The 15,961-nt window shown below is 48.8% G+C and overlaps 2 protein-coding genes across 10 annotated transcripts in view; one reads left to right on the top strand and one right to left on the bottom strand.

Annotated features, from left to right (window-relative positions):
* PPOX (protoporphyrinogen oxidase) overlaps positions 1-3,676 on the top strand; it is a 5,087-nt gene extending 1,411 nt beyond the window's left edge. For 4 of the 7 annotated variants that reach the window (XM_023510728.1, XM_012802654.2, XM_023510727.1 and 1 more), the window contains exons 3-13: positions 532-666; positions 805-920; positions 1,099-1,231; positions 1,539-1,683; positions 1,790-1,980; positions 2,451-2,511; positions 2,670-2,788; positions 2,868-2,978; positions 3,079-3,228; positions 3,364-3,406; positions 3,491-3,676. In XM_023510728.1, coding sequence (XP_023366496.1) covers positions 532-666; positions 805-920; positions 1,099-1,231; positions 1,539-1,683; positions 1,790-1,980; positions 2,451-2,511; positions 2,670-2,788; positions 2,868-2,978; positions 3,079-3,228; positions 3,364-3,406; positions 3,491-3,633 — 1,347 coding nt within the window. In that variant the 3' untranslated portion in view covers positions 3,634-3,676. Of the gene's footprint in view, positions 1-531; positions 667-771; positions 921-1,098; positions 1,232-1,519; positions 1,684-1,789; positions 1,981-2,450; positions 2,512-2,669; positions 2,789-2,867; positions 2,979-3,078; positions 3,229-3,363; positions 3,407-3,490 lie in introns of all 7 variants that reach the window. The other 3 variants (XM_023510729.1, XM_023510731.1, XM_023510730.1) reach the window with 3 other exon arrangements.
* Positions 3,677-3,769: 93 nt separating this feature from the next.
* Positions 3,770-9,668, bottom strand: B4GALT3 (beta-1,4-galactosyltransferase 3). 3 transcript variants are annotated; one of them, XM_023510733.1, is made up of 8 exons: positions 9,562-9,668; positions 8,621-8,766; positions 7,977-8,274; positions 7,202-7,437; positions 6,150-6,340; positions 5,899-6,021; positions 4,626-4,730; positions 3,770-4,476 (listed from the first exon to the last, which is right to left on the bottom strand). In XM_023510733.1, the coding sequence occupies exons 3-8, from the start codon at positions 8,236-8,238 to the stop codon at positions 4,203-4,205; spliced, it is 1,191 nt and encodes a 396-aa protein (XP_023366501.1). In that variant the 5' UTR covers positions 8,239-8,274; positions 8,621-8,766; positions 9,562-9,668; the 3' UTR covers positions 3,770-4,202. The 3 variants fall into 3 exon arrangements, with proteins under 3 accessions (XP_023366501.1, XP_023366500.1, XP_023366502.1); XM_023510732.1 differs by having other exon boundaries at positions 7,977-8,251; positions 9,562-9,657; XM_023510734.1 differs by having other exon boundaries at positions 8,621-9,616.
* Positions 9,669-15,961: the final 6,293 nt, after the last annotated feature.

The following is a 15,961-nucleotide window of genomic DNA, read 5'->3' as shown; positions in this document are numbered from 1 at the left end:
GGCAGGAGACTCGCTTGAGCCCAGGAGTTGGAGGTTGCTGTGAGCTGTGGTGCCACGGCACTCTGCCCAGGGGGATAGCTTGAGGCTCTGTCTCAAAAAAAAGAAAAGAAAAGAAAAGAAAACGGGGTGGATGGCTCGGCGCCTGTGGTTCAAGTGGCTAAGGCGCCAGCCACATACATCTAAGGTGGCGGGTTCGAATCCAGCCCGGGCCCGCCAAACAACAATGACGGCTGCAACCAACAAATAGCCAGGCGTTGATGGCGTGCGCCTGTGGTCCCAGCTACTTGGGAAGCTGAGACTTGGGAGACTCACTTGAGCCCAGGAGTTGGAGGTTGCTGTGAGCTGTGATGCCACGGCATTCTACCCAGGGGGACAGCTTGAGGCTCTGTCTCAAAAAAAGAAAGAAAGAAAGAAAGACAGAAAATGGGGTGGATCTGGCTCACCAAATGTGCCGCCCCTTCTTCCTTTGACCTCTTGCCCACGACCACAGCAAGAGGAGACGGTACAGCAGCGTCTCCCTTTTATCACCAGGTGATACTGGTGGAGGGCAGCGAGCGTCTGGGAGGCTGGATTCGCTCAGTCCGTGGGTCTGATGGTGCTATTTTTGAACTTGGACCTCGAGGAATTAGGCCTGCAGGAGCCCTGGGAGCCCGGACTTTGCTCATGGTGAGAAGCTTGTGGAATATCTCGGAGAGGTTGGGGAGGGGTCTTTCACTAGGGTATAGAGTTTAGGCGAGGATGTATATTTTAGTAGATCAGACCTTTTCTTAGTTTCTCCTCTTCCTGAGGGTGCATTGAGAGTAGGTTTCTGAACTTGGCTTGGACTCACAAGTGTTGCGTGTCCGCGGAGACCATCCAGCTGCCCAGAACAGGTTCCTGTATGTAGGCGGTGCCCTGCATGCTCTACCCACTGACCTCAGGTAACACCATCACCCCCTTACTGCTCATTTCTCTACTTTGCCCTTATCTTCCCATCTTTTCCATTTTTTCACCCTGTCAGTCTTCCCAGCAAAAGGGGGCCAAAAAAATGGAAATGACCCCCTGGAGCTGGAGAGGTGAATCAGGAATTCCCTCCTCACTGTGCCTTCCTCCATGCAGGGGGCTACTCCGTCCTTCACCCCCCTTCTCCAAACCTCTGTTTTGGGCTGGGCTGAGGGATCTGACCAAGCCCCGGGGCAAAGAGCCTGATGAGACTGTGCACAGTTTTGCCCAGCGCCGCCTTGGACCTGAGGTGACACTGCTCAGAGACACCAAACTTCTTCCCTCCTAAACCAGTTGCAAAACTCCCTTCTGAGGCCTTACCACCTAGGGGCTCTTCTGTATCATTTGGGGATGCCCTTCTCTTTGTGCCCCTCCCATTATTCCCAAAACTTAATGTTGGGGGTGAATGCCTTCACTTCTTTCTTATCCTTCTGTTATATTGGGAATGCCTCCAAATCTAAGCCTGGCCCCACCCCTATTCCCTATCAAGCAGGAGCAGTAGAAATCAGTCAGTGCAGCTTATTCCTTGGCCTCTCAGTCCCAGTCTCACCCTTAAGGTGGCATCTCTAGCCATGGACAGTCTCTGCCGTGGAGTGTTTGCAGGCAACAGCCGTGAGCTCAGCATCAGGTCCTGCTTTCCCAGTCTCTTCCAAGCTGAGCGAACCCATCGTTCCATATTACTGGGGCTGCTGCTGGGGGCAGGTGAGGGCGGGGTTGGTTCAAAGGGTGAAGATCTTAAGGACTGCCAAAGTGAGGGACTGGGGCCAAGGGATACTATTTTGATGATTCTTTTTTGCTTTCTCTATAGGACAGAGCTCACAGCTAGACTCAGCACTCATTCGTCAGGCCCGGACTGAGCGCTGGAGCCAGTGGTCATTCCGAGGAGGCCTGGAGATGTTGCCCCAAGCTCTTGAATCTCACCTGACCAGTAGGGGGGTCAGGGTTCTCAGAGGCCAGCCAGTCTCTGGGCTCAGCCTCCACGCAGAAGGGCGCTGGAAGGTAGGAGAGCCCTGGAATGTAATGAACCTATCACTATTTCCCTTTGTCCAAGTGGTTTAACCAGGCCAGTTCTGATAGTACTGGAGTTACTCATTATTTTCCTGCTTTAGAAGCTCTTTAGACATGAGCTGCCCTAAGGCCCTAAGGTTCCTAGGCCTTAGTTGTCCTCAAGACCCCTTTGGTGCAAATTTGTAGATAGAAGTAGTGCTTATAAGTGGTTCAGGGATAGGGTAAAGAACTACTCAGCTTCACAGAACATTTCAGAGCAGCCATGCTGGCTTCTGTCTGACCCACTTCTTGGAGTATGTAGAAGCATGATTTTTATGCAGTCTTACACGCTCACCCAATTTCTTCATCCTTGGTTAGCACCCAGTCTCTCCTGACACTTGGGTGCCTGGGAAACTGAAAGTAAGTCTCACTTCACCCAGAAAATTCTCAGTACCTGTCTGTCCACTGTTTTATCCTCTCAGGTATCTCTAGGGGACAGCAGTCTGGAGGCTGACCACATTATTAGTGCTGTTCCAGCTTCAGGTAATGAGGTAGCCCATCTTCTCCAACCAATGTGAGGCAATAGCTATACCTCCCTGGGCCAGAACAAGTTATGCCTACAGGTGTCTGACCCCAAAGAGGATTGACAAAAGTATAGTGTGAATGTCTCCTCAATGAGCCCTCTGCCTGATCTCTTCCAGTGCTGAGCAAGCTGCTCCCTGCTAAGGCTGCACCACTGGCTTGTGCCCTGAGTACTATTACTGCTGTGTCTGTAGCTGTGGTGAATCTGCAATACCAAGGAGCTTGTCTGCCTGTCCAGGTGTGATACGGAAGGGAAGAGGAGACACGGGCTTAGCTGGCACCCTTCCCTCCTGACCCATGGATTTCTTTCTCTCCAGGGATTTGGACACTTGGTGCCATCCTCAGAAGACCCAGGCATCCTGGGAATTGTGTATGACTCAGTTGCTTTCCCTGAGCAGGATGGGAGCCCCCCTGGCCTCAGAGTGACTGTGAGAGGAGGAAACTTAGCATAGTGGGGTTTCCAGAGGGCTCTTCTATGCCACAGTATAGGCAAAGCCAAGACTGGTTGATGTTACATTTCCTACCTAGGTGATGCTGGGAGGCTCCTGGTTACAGACGATGGAGGCCAATGGCTGTGTCTTATCTCAGGAACTGTTACAACAGAAGGCACAGGAAGCTGTTGCCACACAATTAGGACTGAAGGAGCCACCAAGTTATTGCTTAGTCCATTTACACAAGGTGAGTAGGATAAACTCCCCTCAGCTTTTCATTGAAGGCCTTAAGGCAAGGACCAGTATATTTGTCATTATATGCCAATCAAGGTCTGGGACAGCAATAATAAACTTTGCCCTGCATCCTTTCCTTTCTCCTCAGAACTGCATCCCCCAATACACACTAGGCCACTGGCAAAAACTGGGTAAGTTGGGAAAGCAGTGAGGTTGAGCAGGGTCGAGGAATTTTGACCCCCAGCTGTAACATTCCTTTCACCTTTTCCTTCTAGAGTCAGCTAAGCAATTTCTGGCTGCTCAAAGGCTGCCCCTGACGCTGGCTGGAGCCTCCTATGAGGGGGTTGCTGTCAATGACTGTATAGAGAGTGGGCGCCAGGCAGCATTCAGTGTCTTGGGCACAGAACCTCACAGCTGAGCTCCAACTCCCACTCATGAAAATAAAAGTTGCTGGAGCTTGGTGTGGTCTGACTGATCTGTCACCTATGGGCATAAGAGTGGACAAGAGTAAAGAGAGGCAGAGCATGCCTGGGATACAGAAATCAGGAGCAGAGGCGAGACAACAATGTCCTTTATTAGAAAATATATCAAAATCCCAGCCCCCTGAGCCAGGACCAGTGAGGGAGCTACCCCAGCACGGGTACAAAGTGCCCAGGGAGGGGCTTCCTTCAACAAACAACTTCCCAGGAGAAGCCAGATCACTCTTCTCTCCATGGAAGAGGAAGGGGCTTGGGGTCCAGCCCATCACATAAAATCATGATATTAAGGATTCACAGTCATAAGCCCTGCAGAGACCCTAGAAAGAGGGACCCCCAGGTCTAGAGGAGCCCAGCTCCAGTCCAGCAGTGAGGAGAGACCTCTGTCCCCCAGTATAGCACTAGAGTTCAGTTCTCCCACATCCCTCTAACAGTAGTGAGGAGTTGGGGTAGGAGGAGAATACAACCCCTCAAATTCAGTTTCATGATGAAGGTCGGGAGGAAGGAGGAGTCAGTGTGAACCACGGAGGGTTGTGTGGTTGGCAGTAGGTAGAGGGCCAGGCCTGGATGGGGGCCGGCGCTGCAGCATCTCTTGACGGAAGGCTTGGGAAGAACCAGGTGGGTAACGGGGGCCAGAGGGAGCCCGGGGACCCCGAGGGTCAGTCCCAATGTCTGCTGTGACGTTGGTATAAAGAGGACCCAGTTCTCGAGCCAGCAATCGGTATGTCAATGAGTTCATTCCATCTTGTGTCCAGGAATTTTGGGTACGGACCAGGAGGTCAAATCTGAGGGTTAAAGGTTGGAGACTAAGACCAAGAAAGGAACAGCCAGGAATCTAGCTTTTGTGCCTCCTAGAAAAGACCTTTCGGAGTTTTCTAGCTAGAGGCACAAAACCCTGAAGATCCAATAAGAACTCCCAGGCAGCCCTTCCTACCTGTGGGGATTTTCTTCATTGCCTTTATCTCCTCGATGCTTCACCATCTTGTAGTGTCCCACAGATGTGGGGGGCCGAGAGATCTTCATCCCAGCGAGGCGCACCCTATGAGAAAAAGGAGGGGCTCTTGGAGGATCTAAAGTGGAGGAAAGCAGCTAACAGGTGAACAAGAAGGGCTAAAGCCAGCAAGGAAAGGATTGCATGTTTCTGTACAAAAAGAACAATTATTACTAGTTAGACAAAAAAAGTGCGGTGGGAGGGGGAGTCAAACAGAAAGATGTAAATGGTTGAAGAGAATGTGAAAGCTGGATGTATCCAAATCCCCAGGGCCCAGTGCCAGGCACCCTGGGGCCTTTACACAATTGGCAGAGGTTAGGTTTGTGGCTCTTCCGTTTGCTTCCTAAATGGCTCCCAGGAGTTGCCCTTGTAGTTGGGGAAGGGCAGGGTGAGAGGCTATTTTGTCAAAAGTATAAGACATGACTGGGAATTGCAGCTCAAAGCTCAACAACTCTCATTTAGAATAGTGACTGAGTTCTCAAACTTTTCCCCACTCCCCCATGGTTAAGAAAAGGATGGGACCAAGTAATGTGGAACTTGAAACAACCCAACTCAGACATAGAAGTTAAGGAAATGGCCTGGGAAGGAATGAAAGATGTACATTTAGAATTTGCTGAGTGTTTTAGACACATGCTGAGGATGAGAATTCACATAAAAATGTCATCCCAGAGGACGCAGGGGGGAGGGGAGGAAATTGGTCCAGCATACCAAGCCCAAATACTCACACCACAGACATGAAATTGGGTCAGCACAGCCTGAAGGTCAGCATGTTTCTCATGCTAAAAAATGAGCTGGCATCATGTCAATGGTGTGGCCCCACCCCCATTTTTTAAAAAAATAGAGTGATTCTGGGCTATATGGAGTATAGCCCATCTCCCCACCCCCTGTGGGAAGTACTCTAGATGCAACCCTAGCACATGATGGGACTAAACTATCTCTAGGTCCCTGTACAGCTCTGGGATCCTATAATAATATTTCCTATTGATCGCTCTCCTCTCTTAGGAATATAACTAGCCCTATGAGATAGAAGGATGACAGAAAGGGCAGTAGCATGCAAAGCCTGACTTGGTGTACTTTAAAGATTAAGGGGAAAAATTGGATTCAGTATAGGACCAGGGAACTAAAAGTTAGAATTGAAGGTCTATGGCTACAAGTGGTCTTGGAAAACAAGGATCCAGGCTGACGTGAGGAAAGAGATTGTAGCAGAAAGTCTGACCTGGTAGCAATGTCGTCATCCTCACCACCCCAGCCCCAGTATTCATTGGGGAAGCCATTCATCTTCAGGTACTGGTCAGGAGTGAGCGCTGAGACCCCTCCAAAGTATTGGGGGTATGGGAGGCTAGGGAGAAAAAGATCCTTGCATTTCACAAGTCTTCTGGGGAGACATCCCCACCCATAATCCCTCAGGCTCTCCTTCCGTTGGATGGTGGGTTTCCCTGCTCCCCAGCACCCTTCCATGCCCTCTACCTGTATCCAAACTTGTTCATGGCAACAGCAACATGGCGGGGTCCCCGGGGGTCACACACATACAGATTGTGGTCATTTTCTGGCAAGAGGTCCACATCATGCAAGAATAGGCAGTCCCACTCTTCATCACGCAGAGCCTCCCGTACCCCAACATTCAGCAGCTTTGCCCTGTTAAATGTTCCATTACCAGCCTGGAAGATAAAAGAGGCAGAACAGCCTATGTTTATAGGTAGCATGGAAAAGAGGGGGGCTGAAGGATAAAAGTGAAAAGAGAGAAATCAAAGGGGGCACGGGTCAAAGAAAATGAAAAGAACAAGCTATTTTTTCATTTATTCACTCAACAAGCTTTTCTTGTATTATCAGTATGTGCCTGATACTTAAATGCTCCTGTTTAACATTTAATCTTGACATCCAACAATCATGTGAAACAGGTGTCATATTGTCTATTACTCTCTGCCTCATTTTAGAGGGTTAAGTATGTTGCTCAAGGTCACACATATAACAAATGGCAAAACTAGAACTTTAGCCCAAATTTGTCCAATCCAAATTTGCATAGAACACTCAACAAAGGAAAAATCATGAAAGAATACAAGAGAGTGGGCTTGGCGCCTGTGGCTCAAGTGGCTAAGGCGCTAGCCACATACAGCTAATGTGGCGGGTTCAAATCCAGCCCGGGCACACCAAACAACAATGATGGGTGCAACCAAAAAATAGCCGGGCATTGTGACGAGTGCCTATGGTCCCAGCTACTTGGGAGGCTAAGGCAGAAGACTCACTTGAGCCCAGGAGTTGGAGGTTGCTGTGAGCTGTGATGCCACAGCACTCTACCCAGGAGGACAGCTTGAGGCTCTGTCTCAAAAAAAAAAGAATACAAGAGAGTGGGATACCCTAAACAAAATGAGAAGTATGGTACTAAAAAGTTTGGAAGAACAGGGCCAGGTGCTAATGTGGCCTTCTTAAAATTATTCTAAGGTCCCTTTGGAGGAGACTGGAGTGCCATTTGCTTGAAGCTTCTATGTAAGAAAGTCAGAGTAGGATGGGACTGGAGGTACCTGGTGGATGACATAGATGCCATAAGCAAGCTGCTGGCGCTGTAAGAAGGGATGCAAGTGGTAGAGCAGCAAGCGCAGGTGATGCTCCCGGGCACGATGGGGCACAATGATGGCTGTTCGAGAGCGTGGCTCACACTCTGCAGGGCGGTATCGGCCCCCGGGTTCCACCCGGGGGTTCCGCTCCACAATCTCTGCCAGTGATGGCACTGGGCTGAAGGACACTGATACAGGGCCCACTGTCCGAAAGGAATGGCAGGTTCAGGGGTCAGAGGGTCAAAGAGAAAAGAATGAACATGACCTAGGAATACCTCTGACCTTGGCAGTCTGGTTCTAGGCCTCATTTCCCCCCAGGGCTCAATCAGAAATCTCACAAGTTGTGGGTTCTCCATCACTGGGACAACATTACTAATCTGGAAGGTGCAGGCTTCTTTTCTAGCCTACCTTCTTAGAATACCGTAACTTCCTCCTATCTCACGAGAATGGAAGCTATAGTTGAAGGATGGAAGGAACAGAACCTTCCAGCTAACTAATTAAGCTAGGGCTCATCTATAAGGAAGATAATTCCTAACCTGGGGCAGGAAAAACCCATTAATGGGCAGGCAATGGAAAGTTGTGGCCCAACCCAAGAGCCTAAACTCCAAATTCAGAGTCTTTCTCAACATCAGCCTACTTCACAGTACATTTTTTTCTTCTAAGTCCCACTCCCTGCCTGGCCAAACCTCCCTGCCCTGATACTTTGTCCTTTCCTTCACCTATTCCTTTCTCCTGCACTCACCTAAAAGAGGAGATCGTTCTGGACAGTAGGGCAGACCTTGAGGAGCTGGAGGACCCCCTGGGGCAACAGGGGCCCCAGGCAGGTGACTGAGGTTACTGTAGACATCACGGGGGTGAGAATAGTCAAATGTCGGCCCCTGATCTCGGCCAAATAGGGCACTGAGGCTTCGGAAGCCCCCCAGTGACAGATACATCATGACAGCCAGCTGAGAGCCCACAAGCAGGGCCAGCGTGCAGGGCCGCTCCAGCAGCCTCCGCAACATCCTGGGGTGAGGTCTGGGGAGGGAGAGAGGGGAGTTCTGGGGGTAGGCAGGAAGAGAACAAGCCAGCAGGGATATCAGCAGGTAAGAATGAAGGTGGTGCCAGGGGTAAAGAAGAAAAACAGGCAGAGAACATAGTCACAGAAGGGAGCACACAGGTGTACAGTAACACAAGGAAACGAATAGAAAGTCACCACCAGCAGCCCTACAATCTGTCACTTCAGCCCAAGTTTTACTTTCCTCCACCTCCTCCCAAACCACACCCACCATCTACTCTTAATCCCCACCCCCCAAGAATGCTTACATCATTCAAGTCCCATGTTCATTTCTGAAGAGTTTCTGGAGAACCCCTCTTCCAATTTTAGAGGGAAAGAGACAGACTCACCTAGGTTCAAGCTGTCTTCTTCGGGATCATGGGTGCTCCAGGGGGTCCCGGGGGGACAGAGATGTGAGGCATTATCTAAAATTGGGAATGTCACAGAGGACAGAGAAAGATTCCATCCAGCGCTCCAGCAGCGAATTTGGGATCAGCTGGAACAGAAGTGGTAAAAGATAACTAACCACCTGCACAGGCAGAGATCAGGATCAGGATGAAGCCAGTTTCCCAGCAAGGGAATTGAGGGGAAGTGCTTGGAAAGAAAAGAGCAGCAGGAGATGCTAAGTCCCTGACCTCTCTCCCAATGTCCCAATAGGAGGACTTGTTTGAGGAATAGAGACAGGTCAGCTAAGGGAGACACCGTTTTCTCCCAGATCGAGAACTCGTGCAAGGGGAGAGGGACAGTCATGACAGGACCATGGAGTGGCCTCCGGAGTACCCAGGGCGAAGTATGAAACAGGCTCCTTCGGTTCCTCACGTGCCTGGGACCTAGCTCCGCAGGTGCAGGGAGCGTGACCACATGGGAGCTACAAGCAAACAGCCCGGAGCGCGGCGGGGAGAAGAGTGGGGGTGGCGTTCTCCACCTTTTCTACCTTTTTCCAGTCCTAGCGGAGGTGGGGAGGAAAATTACTGTTGAACTGAAAAGGCGAGAGGGAGGGCTGGGGCAGAGATTGTCCTGGGTACCTGAGCAGGCTCACCTGGAAGGGTGTGGCCGGCGCTGTGCAGAAGGCTAAAACCCAATTCTTTCGAAGCACGCCCATCCCATCCCAATCTCCTCTTGCGTTTTCTCTACCTTTCAATATGAGCCTGCCCGGCTCCCGTCCATACCTCCACTTGGGACCCCGTCAATGCTAAAGCTTGTCTCCAGGCCTTACCCAAAACTTCTCACCCTTCCAACCGCCCGTGCCTTTCTCCCAGGTCTCTCTTCCCACCGTGCCCAGCCCACATACCTGGTCTTTCGCTGTCCGTCATCACCGCCACCGTGACAACCGGAAAGATACTGCTGCCGCCATTTTGGAAGCGGGCGCTGTGGGGGCGGGGCCTCGTGCGCACGGGGCGGGGCCTAGGGTAGGCCGCCAGGGCCAGGGGAGCTCAGGGTCCTACCGGTGGAGGTCTAGTAGGGCTGGTGCCGTAGCGCAACCTCGGCAGGCCAGGCGCAAATGTGATGTAGGCTGGAGGCGGGAGCAGAAGCGGGGTTCATACTCGCCTGGCAGACTGCTAGTGAGATTCCATTTCCCTCCCCCCAGATTCGTAAAAGCAGTAACTCAAACTGTTCCTTTTCATAAGTGCCGAGACTGTCAAGAGGCCCCTGAGGCAGTTTCTAGTGCGTCGGACGACCTATGACCCCCGCGTAGGCTGAGCCCCTCTCCCGGTGTATCGGTGACGCACCCTACAACCTAAATGGTGCCACTTAGTATCAAAATTGTTTCTCACGCTAGCCAGAGCGTTGCAGACTGCGCTATGAATTTTTGTATTCCCATGGTATCCCGCAGGCTTGGAAATAGGAACCGTCAGTTAATGAAACAATGAAACATTAAACGTGGAGGGAAAGGCAGTGTCAAAGAACTAAGAGGATGCTTCCTCTATCCCCTAGCATACTGTGTTTCTTAGAAGCAGATGTTCACGCTAAGGAAATAGTAAGAGACTTGAATAACGCAGGATGGCCTCTGAAAGCTCAGGGTTGGGGAAGGATGAGGTAAACAATATAGCAGCATAGACTCCCTAGCCCAGAAATGGCACCTCACGGCCCACGTGGAGATTCCCCAAAGGCCCTCCAGGCTGCTGGGAAACCTGTCTACAGCAGATCCTTCTGCTCTGAAGATTCTGTTTTCATGGGACTTGTTTTACAGCTCCGTGAAGGTAACTCGATCATAAAAATTCAGTCCTGTCTGGTAGAAATTAAGTTAACCTCCTACTCTCCATATTGAGGGAGGGGGGGAGGCAGTTTTGGCCTCCGTTTTCTGTATTCTTAATCTTTAAATGAGTCTGTCTTAGATTTTTTTTTTGCACCAGTTTTACCATCCACCAGTTCCTTTATGAGTTAAATAAAATCAACATGCATTCATTTTTATATGGGTATTGACAAAAACTGTCTCCTTAGGCAAATTTAAATAGGCTCCTCTGAGCCCTCCTTTGCCTAGGTCTTGTCCTTGGGCCCTGTCTGGGGCCTGCCTAGCCAGTTTTAGAAAGGATCCTGCCAAGTCAGTTTAGGGAGAATCCCCACCCCCATCCTTGATATCTGATCACCGTCACCTGCCTTCAGCAACCACCCTGTTAAGTCAGTTTAGCAAGAGTCTACCACCACCACCACCAGCATGTAGTTTTCCACTGACTCCTTCATTCTGCATATTGACTATCTTTTCTTTGTTTTTTTCTCTTTTTAACCAAAAAGTCAATATGCAAACTGAATCACTAACTATTAATCTCTATTTGTCCTTGTTGTATTGGAATTTAGGCATGATCTCTATCTCTTTTTGGGTCAGACTTTTCACCTATCATAATAGTCATGAACAAAGTCTTCCTTACTGTTTTAACAAGTAAACAGTAGGACAGTCATAATTTTACCTTTTCCTGAAAATTATTTTTTATCAGATGAAGGGTGTTCTAGAAAGAGGAAACCTTCGGTACAAAAACCTGGAAATGTGGCTGGACTTGGTGGTGCACAACTGAGGCCGAGGTGGGTGGATTGCTTGAGCTCGAGAGTTTGAGACCAGCCTGAGCAAGAGCTAGACCCTGTCTCTAAAATAGCTGGGCTTTGTGGCAGACACCAGTAGTCCCAGCTACTTGGGAGGCTGAGGCAAGAGGATTATTTGAGCCCAAGAATGTGAGGTTGCTATGAGCTATAATGCCATGGAACGCTACCCAGGGTGACAGTGAGACACTCTGTCTCAAAAAAAAAAAAAAAAAATCTGGAAATGAGGAAGAAATTAGGCAGTTTGAGAGATTTTAAATGGCTCAGTACTGGCCAGGAATGGTGACTCATGCCTGTAATCCTAACACTCTGGGATCTCTTGAGCTCTGGAGTGGAGATGAGCCAAGTCAGGCAAAAGTGAGACCCCCCCTCTCTACCAAAAACAGAAAAATTGCCTGTGGTCCCAGCTATTAAGGAGACTGAGGCAGGAAGATGACTTGAATAGGCTCCTCTGAGCCCTCAGAGCAGTTTGAGGTTGCTCTGATCCTGGCTGACACCAGGGCACTCTAGCCTAGAGCAACAGAGTGAGACTATCTCAAAAAAAAAAAAAAAAAAGTTCAGTAAGGCTAGACAATAGAGTGAAGGAAATGTTGAGATATGGTACTGGAGAGGTAAGCAGGTGCCTGATAATGAAAGATTCCATAAGCTCCAAAAACTAAAAGAGTTTAGTTTTTATACTTAGGGCAAACAGGAGGCATTAAACTGCTCTAAACAGAGTGCAATGATCAGAATTTTAGGAACTCTAGGAACTCTACTGCAGAGCATAATTGAAGAGGTCAAGGCTGGAGCCAGGGAGACTAGAAGATTCTGCAAAAATTCAGGACTAAGGTGGAGCATATGCAAAACAAGGTAATACCAGTGGAACCGGAGAGAAGAAAGTATCTTTGTGAACTCTTGGGAGGCAAACAGGGCTTAGTGATTAACAGGATGTGCCAAGTCAGGGAGTTATAGGACTCCAAGATGAGGCCCAGATTTCTAATTTAGACCACTGGGTGGTGCCATTCAATGAGAAATGTTAGGAAGAAGACCATTTGTGGGGAGGGGTGGAGACTTATATTGAGATAATTTGGGGGCAAGTGTGGTGGCTGGCATCTGTGATCCTAGCACTCTGGGAGGCTCCTGAGGTGGGAGTATCACTTGAGCTCAGGAGTTTGAGACCAGCCTAAGCAAGGAGACCCATTTCTATTAAAAATAGTCAAACTAGCTGGGTGTGGGGATGGGCACCTGTAGTCCCAGCTACTGGGAGGCTAAGACAAGAGAATGGCTTAAGCCCAGGAGTTTGAGGTTGCTGTGAGGTAGGCTGATGCCTTGGCACTCTAGCTTGGGGCATCAGAGTGAGACTCTGTCTCAAAAAAAAAAAAAGAGAGAAATAATACTGGGATTGAATACAATACTAGCTTTGAAACCCTTTGGCTGTGTGACTGGGCATTACATTCCCTGGGTTTCATCTGTCAATTGAATCCCATCTTAAGGGGTTTTGTGATAATTGGTAAGAACTGTGGAAAAGTGTCAGCAGTCTGAAGATATTCGATACATCTGAATTTTGTATACAAACAGGAGCCAAGTAAAAGCCCTGATTTTGTTAAGGATCTCACTGTATAGTGGAAAAGACAGATTTGTGCAGATAAGTGAAATGTGGCTCTCCCCGAGGACCGTTCCTCTGCTCCTCCATGGTGTCCTGTTCTTGCACAACTGACCTTCACTTTCTATACCCTCTCCACCCTCAAGTTCCTAGAGAGAGAGGGCAAGTAATCCTCCCAAGTAGCTGGGACTATAGGTGCCCACTATCACACCCAGCTTCCTTTTTCTATCTGCAGTCTACTACTACTCCCCTGCATTCGTTTCTAAGCTCCCTATTTTCAAGAACCTTCGCTTCCACTCCATTTCACCCTGGCCACTCCCTGGACTTAGTCATCACCTAGAACTGCTACATTTCTGTAAACTTAAATTCAAATTTGCTGGTTTCCACCACAACATCCTGTCCTTGTATATTCTGAGTAAGTCCTGGAGCCCCTAGTGGCCCAGCCATAACGCGTAACCCTGTAGAAGAAAGCCAATCTAGTACTCAGAAACGAGTTTAAATCTCTACTTAATTTCTCAAGGAAACATGAGAGGCAAAGGGGAGGAGGAGTGGAGCAAGAGCACATTGTAATGTGTAGTCCAAAGTGAGAGCTCTTCTCTCTCATTCAACATTTTCTAACTGGAAGGCAGCTCCTCCTCAAAACTATCCTTCCCAATCCCATCAACCAGATCTCTGCCCCACTCAGCTCTTTATCATATTATTCAACAGCTTCAGGTCTGTTCTCTTTATTTCATTTTGGTTTTGCATAATAAAGAAGAGGCCTGGAAGTGACCTAGCAAATGAAATCCTTTCTTCTCCCCAACTCTCCTTGGAGTCCCTGCGGTCTTTCAGCTTCCTTCTAGGCAGAGAGGGCCCCACCTCCTCCTGGAACCCTTGTGTGACTGCACATTCTGTGCTAAGTGCTCCTTCTTATCTGTCATGGCACCTGTCACATGGGTCTGGAATTTCTGTCCTATTTGATTGTCTCAGACATCAGACTGAACTTCTGAGAAGAAAGACTTCTTCTCTTCTGAGAAGAGAGTTCTGAATGCAACCCAGAACTTTTTTTTTTTTTTTTGAGTCGGAGTCTCACTTTGTCACCTTCGGTAGAGTGCTATGGCATCATAGCTCACAGCAACCTCAAACACCTGGGCTCAAGTGATCCTCCTATCTCAGCCTCCTGAGTAGCTAGGACTATAGGCAGCCCCACAATACTCAGCTAGTTTTTCTACTTTTAGTAGAGATAAGATCTCCCTCTTGCTCAGGCTGGTCTCAAACTCATTAGCTCAAGCAATCCACCTGCCTTGACCTCCCAGCGTGCTAGGATTACAGATGTGAGCCACTGCACCTGGCCAACCCAGAACTTTTTTTTTTGAGACAGAGCCTCAAGCTGTCTCCCTGGGTAGAGTGCTGTGGCATCACAGCTCACAGCAACCTCCAACTCCTGGGCTCAAGCGAGTCTCCTGCCTCAGCCTCCCAAGTAACTGGGACCACAGGCGCCCGCCACAACACCTGTCTATTTTTTGGGTGCAGCCGTCATTGTTGTTTGGCGGCCCGGGCTGGATTCGAACCCTCCACCTTAGGTGTATGTGGCTGGCGCCTTAGCCACTTGAGCCACAGTCACGGAGCCCAACCCAGAACTTTTGACACAAATTCTACAGTAGCCCATTTTAGATCGAGACAGTTCCTTGGTACAATTATGAATACTTTCTCATGCCAGTGCAGGAATTTAAGGGGGAGCAGGCAAAGGAAGGAAAGTCAGCATGTATTGATTTTACAGCTAAGGAAACTGAGGTTCACAGTGATCAAGTAATTTAAGGTCACATCATTACATTTGTCTCTAAAAATCTCTGTCCTTTCCAGATGCTGTGAAAGTATGATTACAACAGTTCACAACCCAATGACTTATTTACTGAGTAAACAAATGAGATAAAGAGTCAATTCTCAATGGGAGATTAGGCTAATGAATATATTTTACTCTTCAGACTCATTTTCAGGCCCATTTGTATCGATTTGTGGGGCCTGCTGCTGGCTGCCCAAAGACTATAAGGATGCTTAAATGTACTTCCTCCCCTCCCTTTCCTTCCTATGGCTACTTAAGTACTCTGGGCCTGTCCCCATATAAGGTCCTGTCTAGGGAAGTTGTTCAGTATTGTTGCTCCCCCGCCTCCCCGCCCCCCTCCTTCTGAGCATTTTTAGAACTGGTGGTTTCCTCCAGTTGTCATCTGGTTACTCTTGCTGCCAATGATTTTGGCTTCCCCCCAGTAACAGTCTATGGGAAAGATATTCAATTGGTTCAGAAACATCCTGTTAGCCAATAAAATGTTGAAATGTTGAAATTCATTTTCTTCCTCCTTCCCCCCAGCCAAAGCCCTGACTGATGAGAGCCTGGCTTTGTCACTTACTGTCAATCCTGTATTTTAGAGAACAAAATACCGTAATACTGTATGGAGCTTTAAAAAGTGGGGCTAGAGTGGAATAGAAGTGCAAATGCTCTCCTACCTCTGTCAGAAAAATAGAGGCTGAACAAATGCCTAGATTTCTTCTCTAACCAGAGAACCTCAGGGGCAAAAGAAGTTTAAAAAGTTGCCCCTTGGCTGGGTGCCTATAGCTCAGTGGTTAGGGTGCTGGCCACATGCACTGTGGCTGGTAGGTTCGAATCTGGCCCAGGCCTGCTAAAACAAACAAACAAAAATCAGCCAGGCATTGTGGCAGGCACCTGTAGTCCCAGCTACTTGGGAGGTTGAGGCAAGAGAATCGCTTAAGCCCAGGAGTTTGAGGTTGTTGTGAGCTGTGACGCCACAGCACTCTACCGAGGGTGACATAGTGAGACTTTGTGTCAAAAAAAAAGAAAAAAAGAGAAAGAAATTGCCCCAACTCAGTTATTGCTTCTGCCTCTTCCCCTACCTCAAACACATACTTATACACCACACTTGCCATCCCATAAAATGTCTGCCTGAAACTTCTCTAGGGACAGGGTGCCCACTCCCTCATCAGTCACTGCCTCTTCTTTTTCCATCTCCCCCTTGTTCCCTCTTTTCACCGCCAGGACCAAATACTTAAACTGTCTTAATGACTTTATCTCTTTTTTTTTTTT

The sequence above is a fragment of the Otolemur garnettii genome, unplaced genomic scaffold (genome assembly GCF_000181295.1).
Source record: "Otolemur garnettii isolate 467f Iridium unplaced genomic scaffold, OtoGar3 scaffold00016, whole genome shotgun sequence".
Taxonomy (NCBI): Eukaryota; Metazoa; Chordata; class Mammalia; order Primates; family Galagidae; genus Otolemur; species Otolemur garnettii.
The sequence above is the reverse complement of the archived record's forward strand: the minus strand, read 5'-3'. Positions and strand labels throughout refer to the sequence as shown.

Bases quoted from the DNA above. Each gene is read 5' to 3' on its own strand.
- B4GALT3 (XM_023510733.1), bottom strand. From the start codon at position 8,238: ATGTTGCGGAGGCTGCTGGAGCGGCCCTGCACGCTGGCCCTGCTTGTG. The intron at 6,341-7,201 runs GTACCTCCAGTC...TTTATCTTCCAG, and splicing joins GCATCTATGTCATCCACCAG to GCTGGTAATGGAACATTTAA. The intron at 6,022-6,149 runs GTAGAGGGCATG...TTTTCTCCCTAG, and splicing joins ATGAACAAGTTTGGATACAG to CCTCCCATACCCCCAATACT.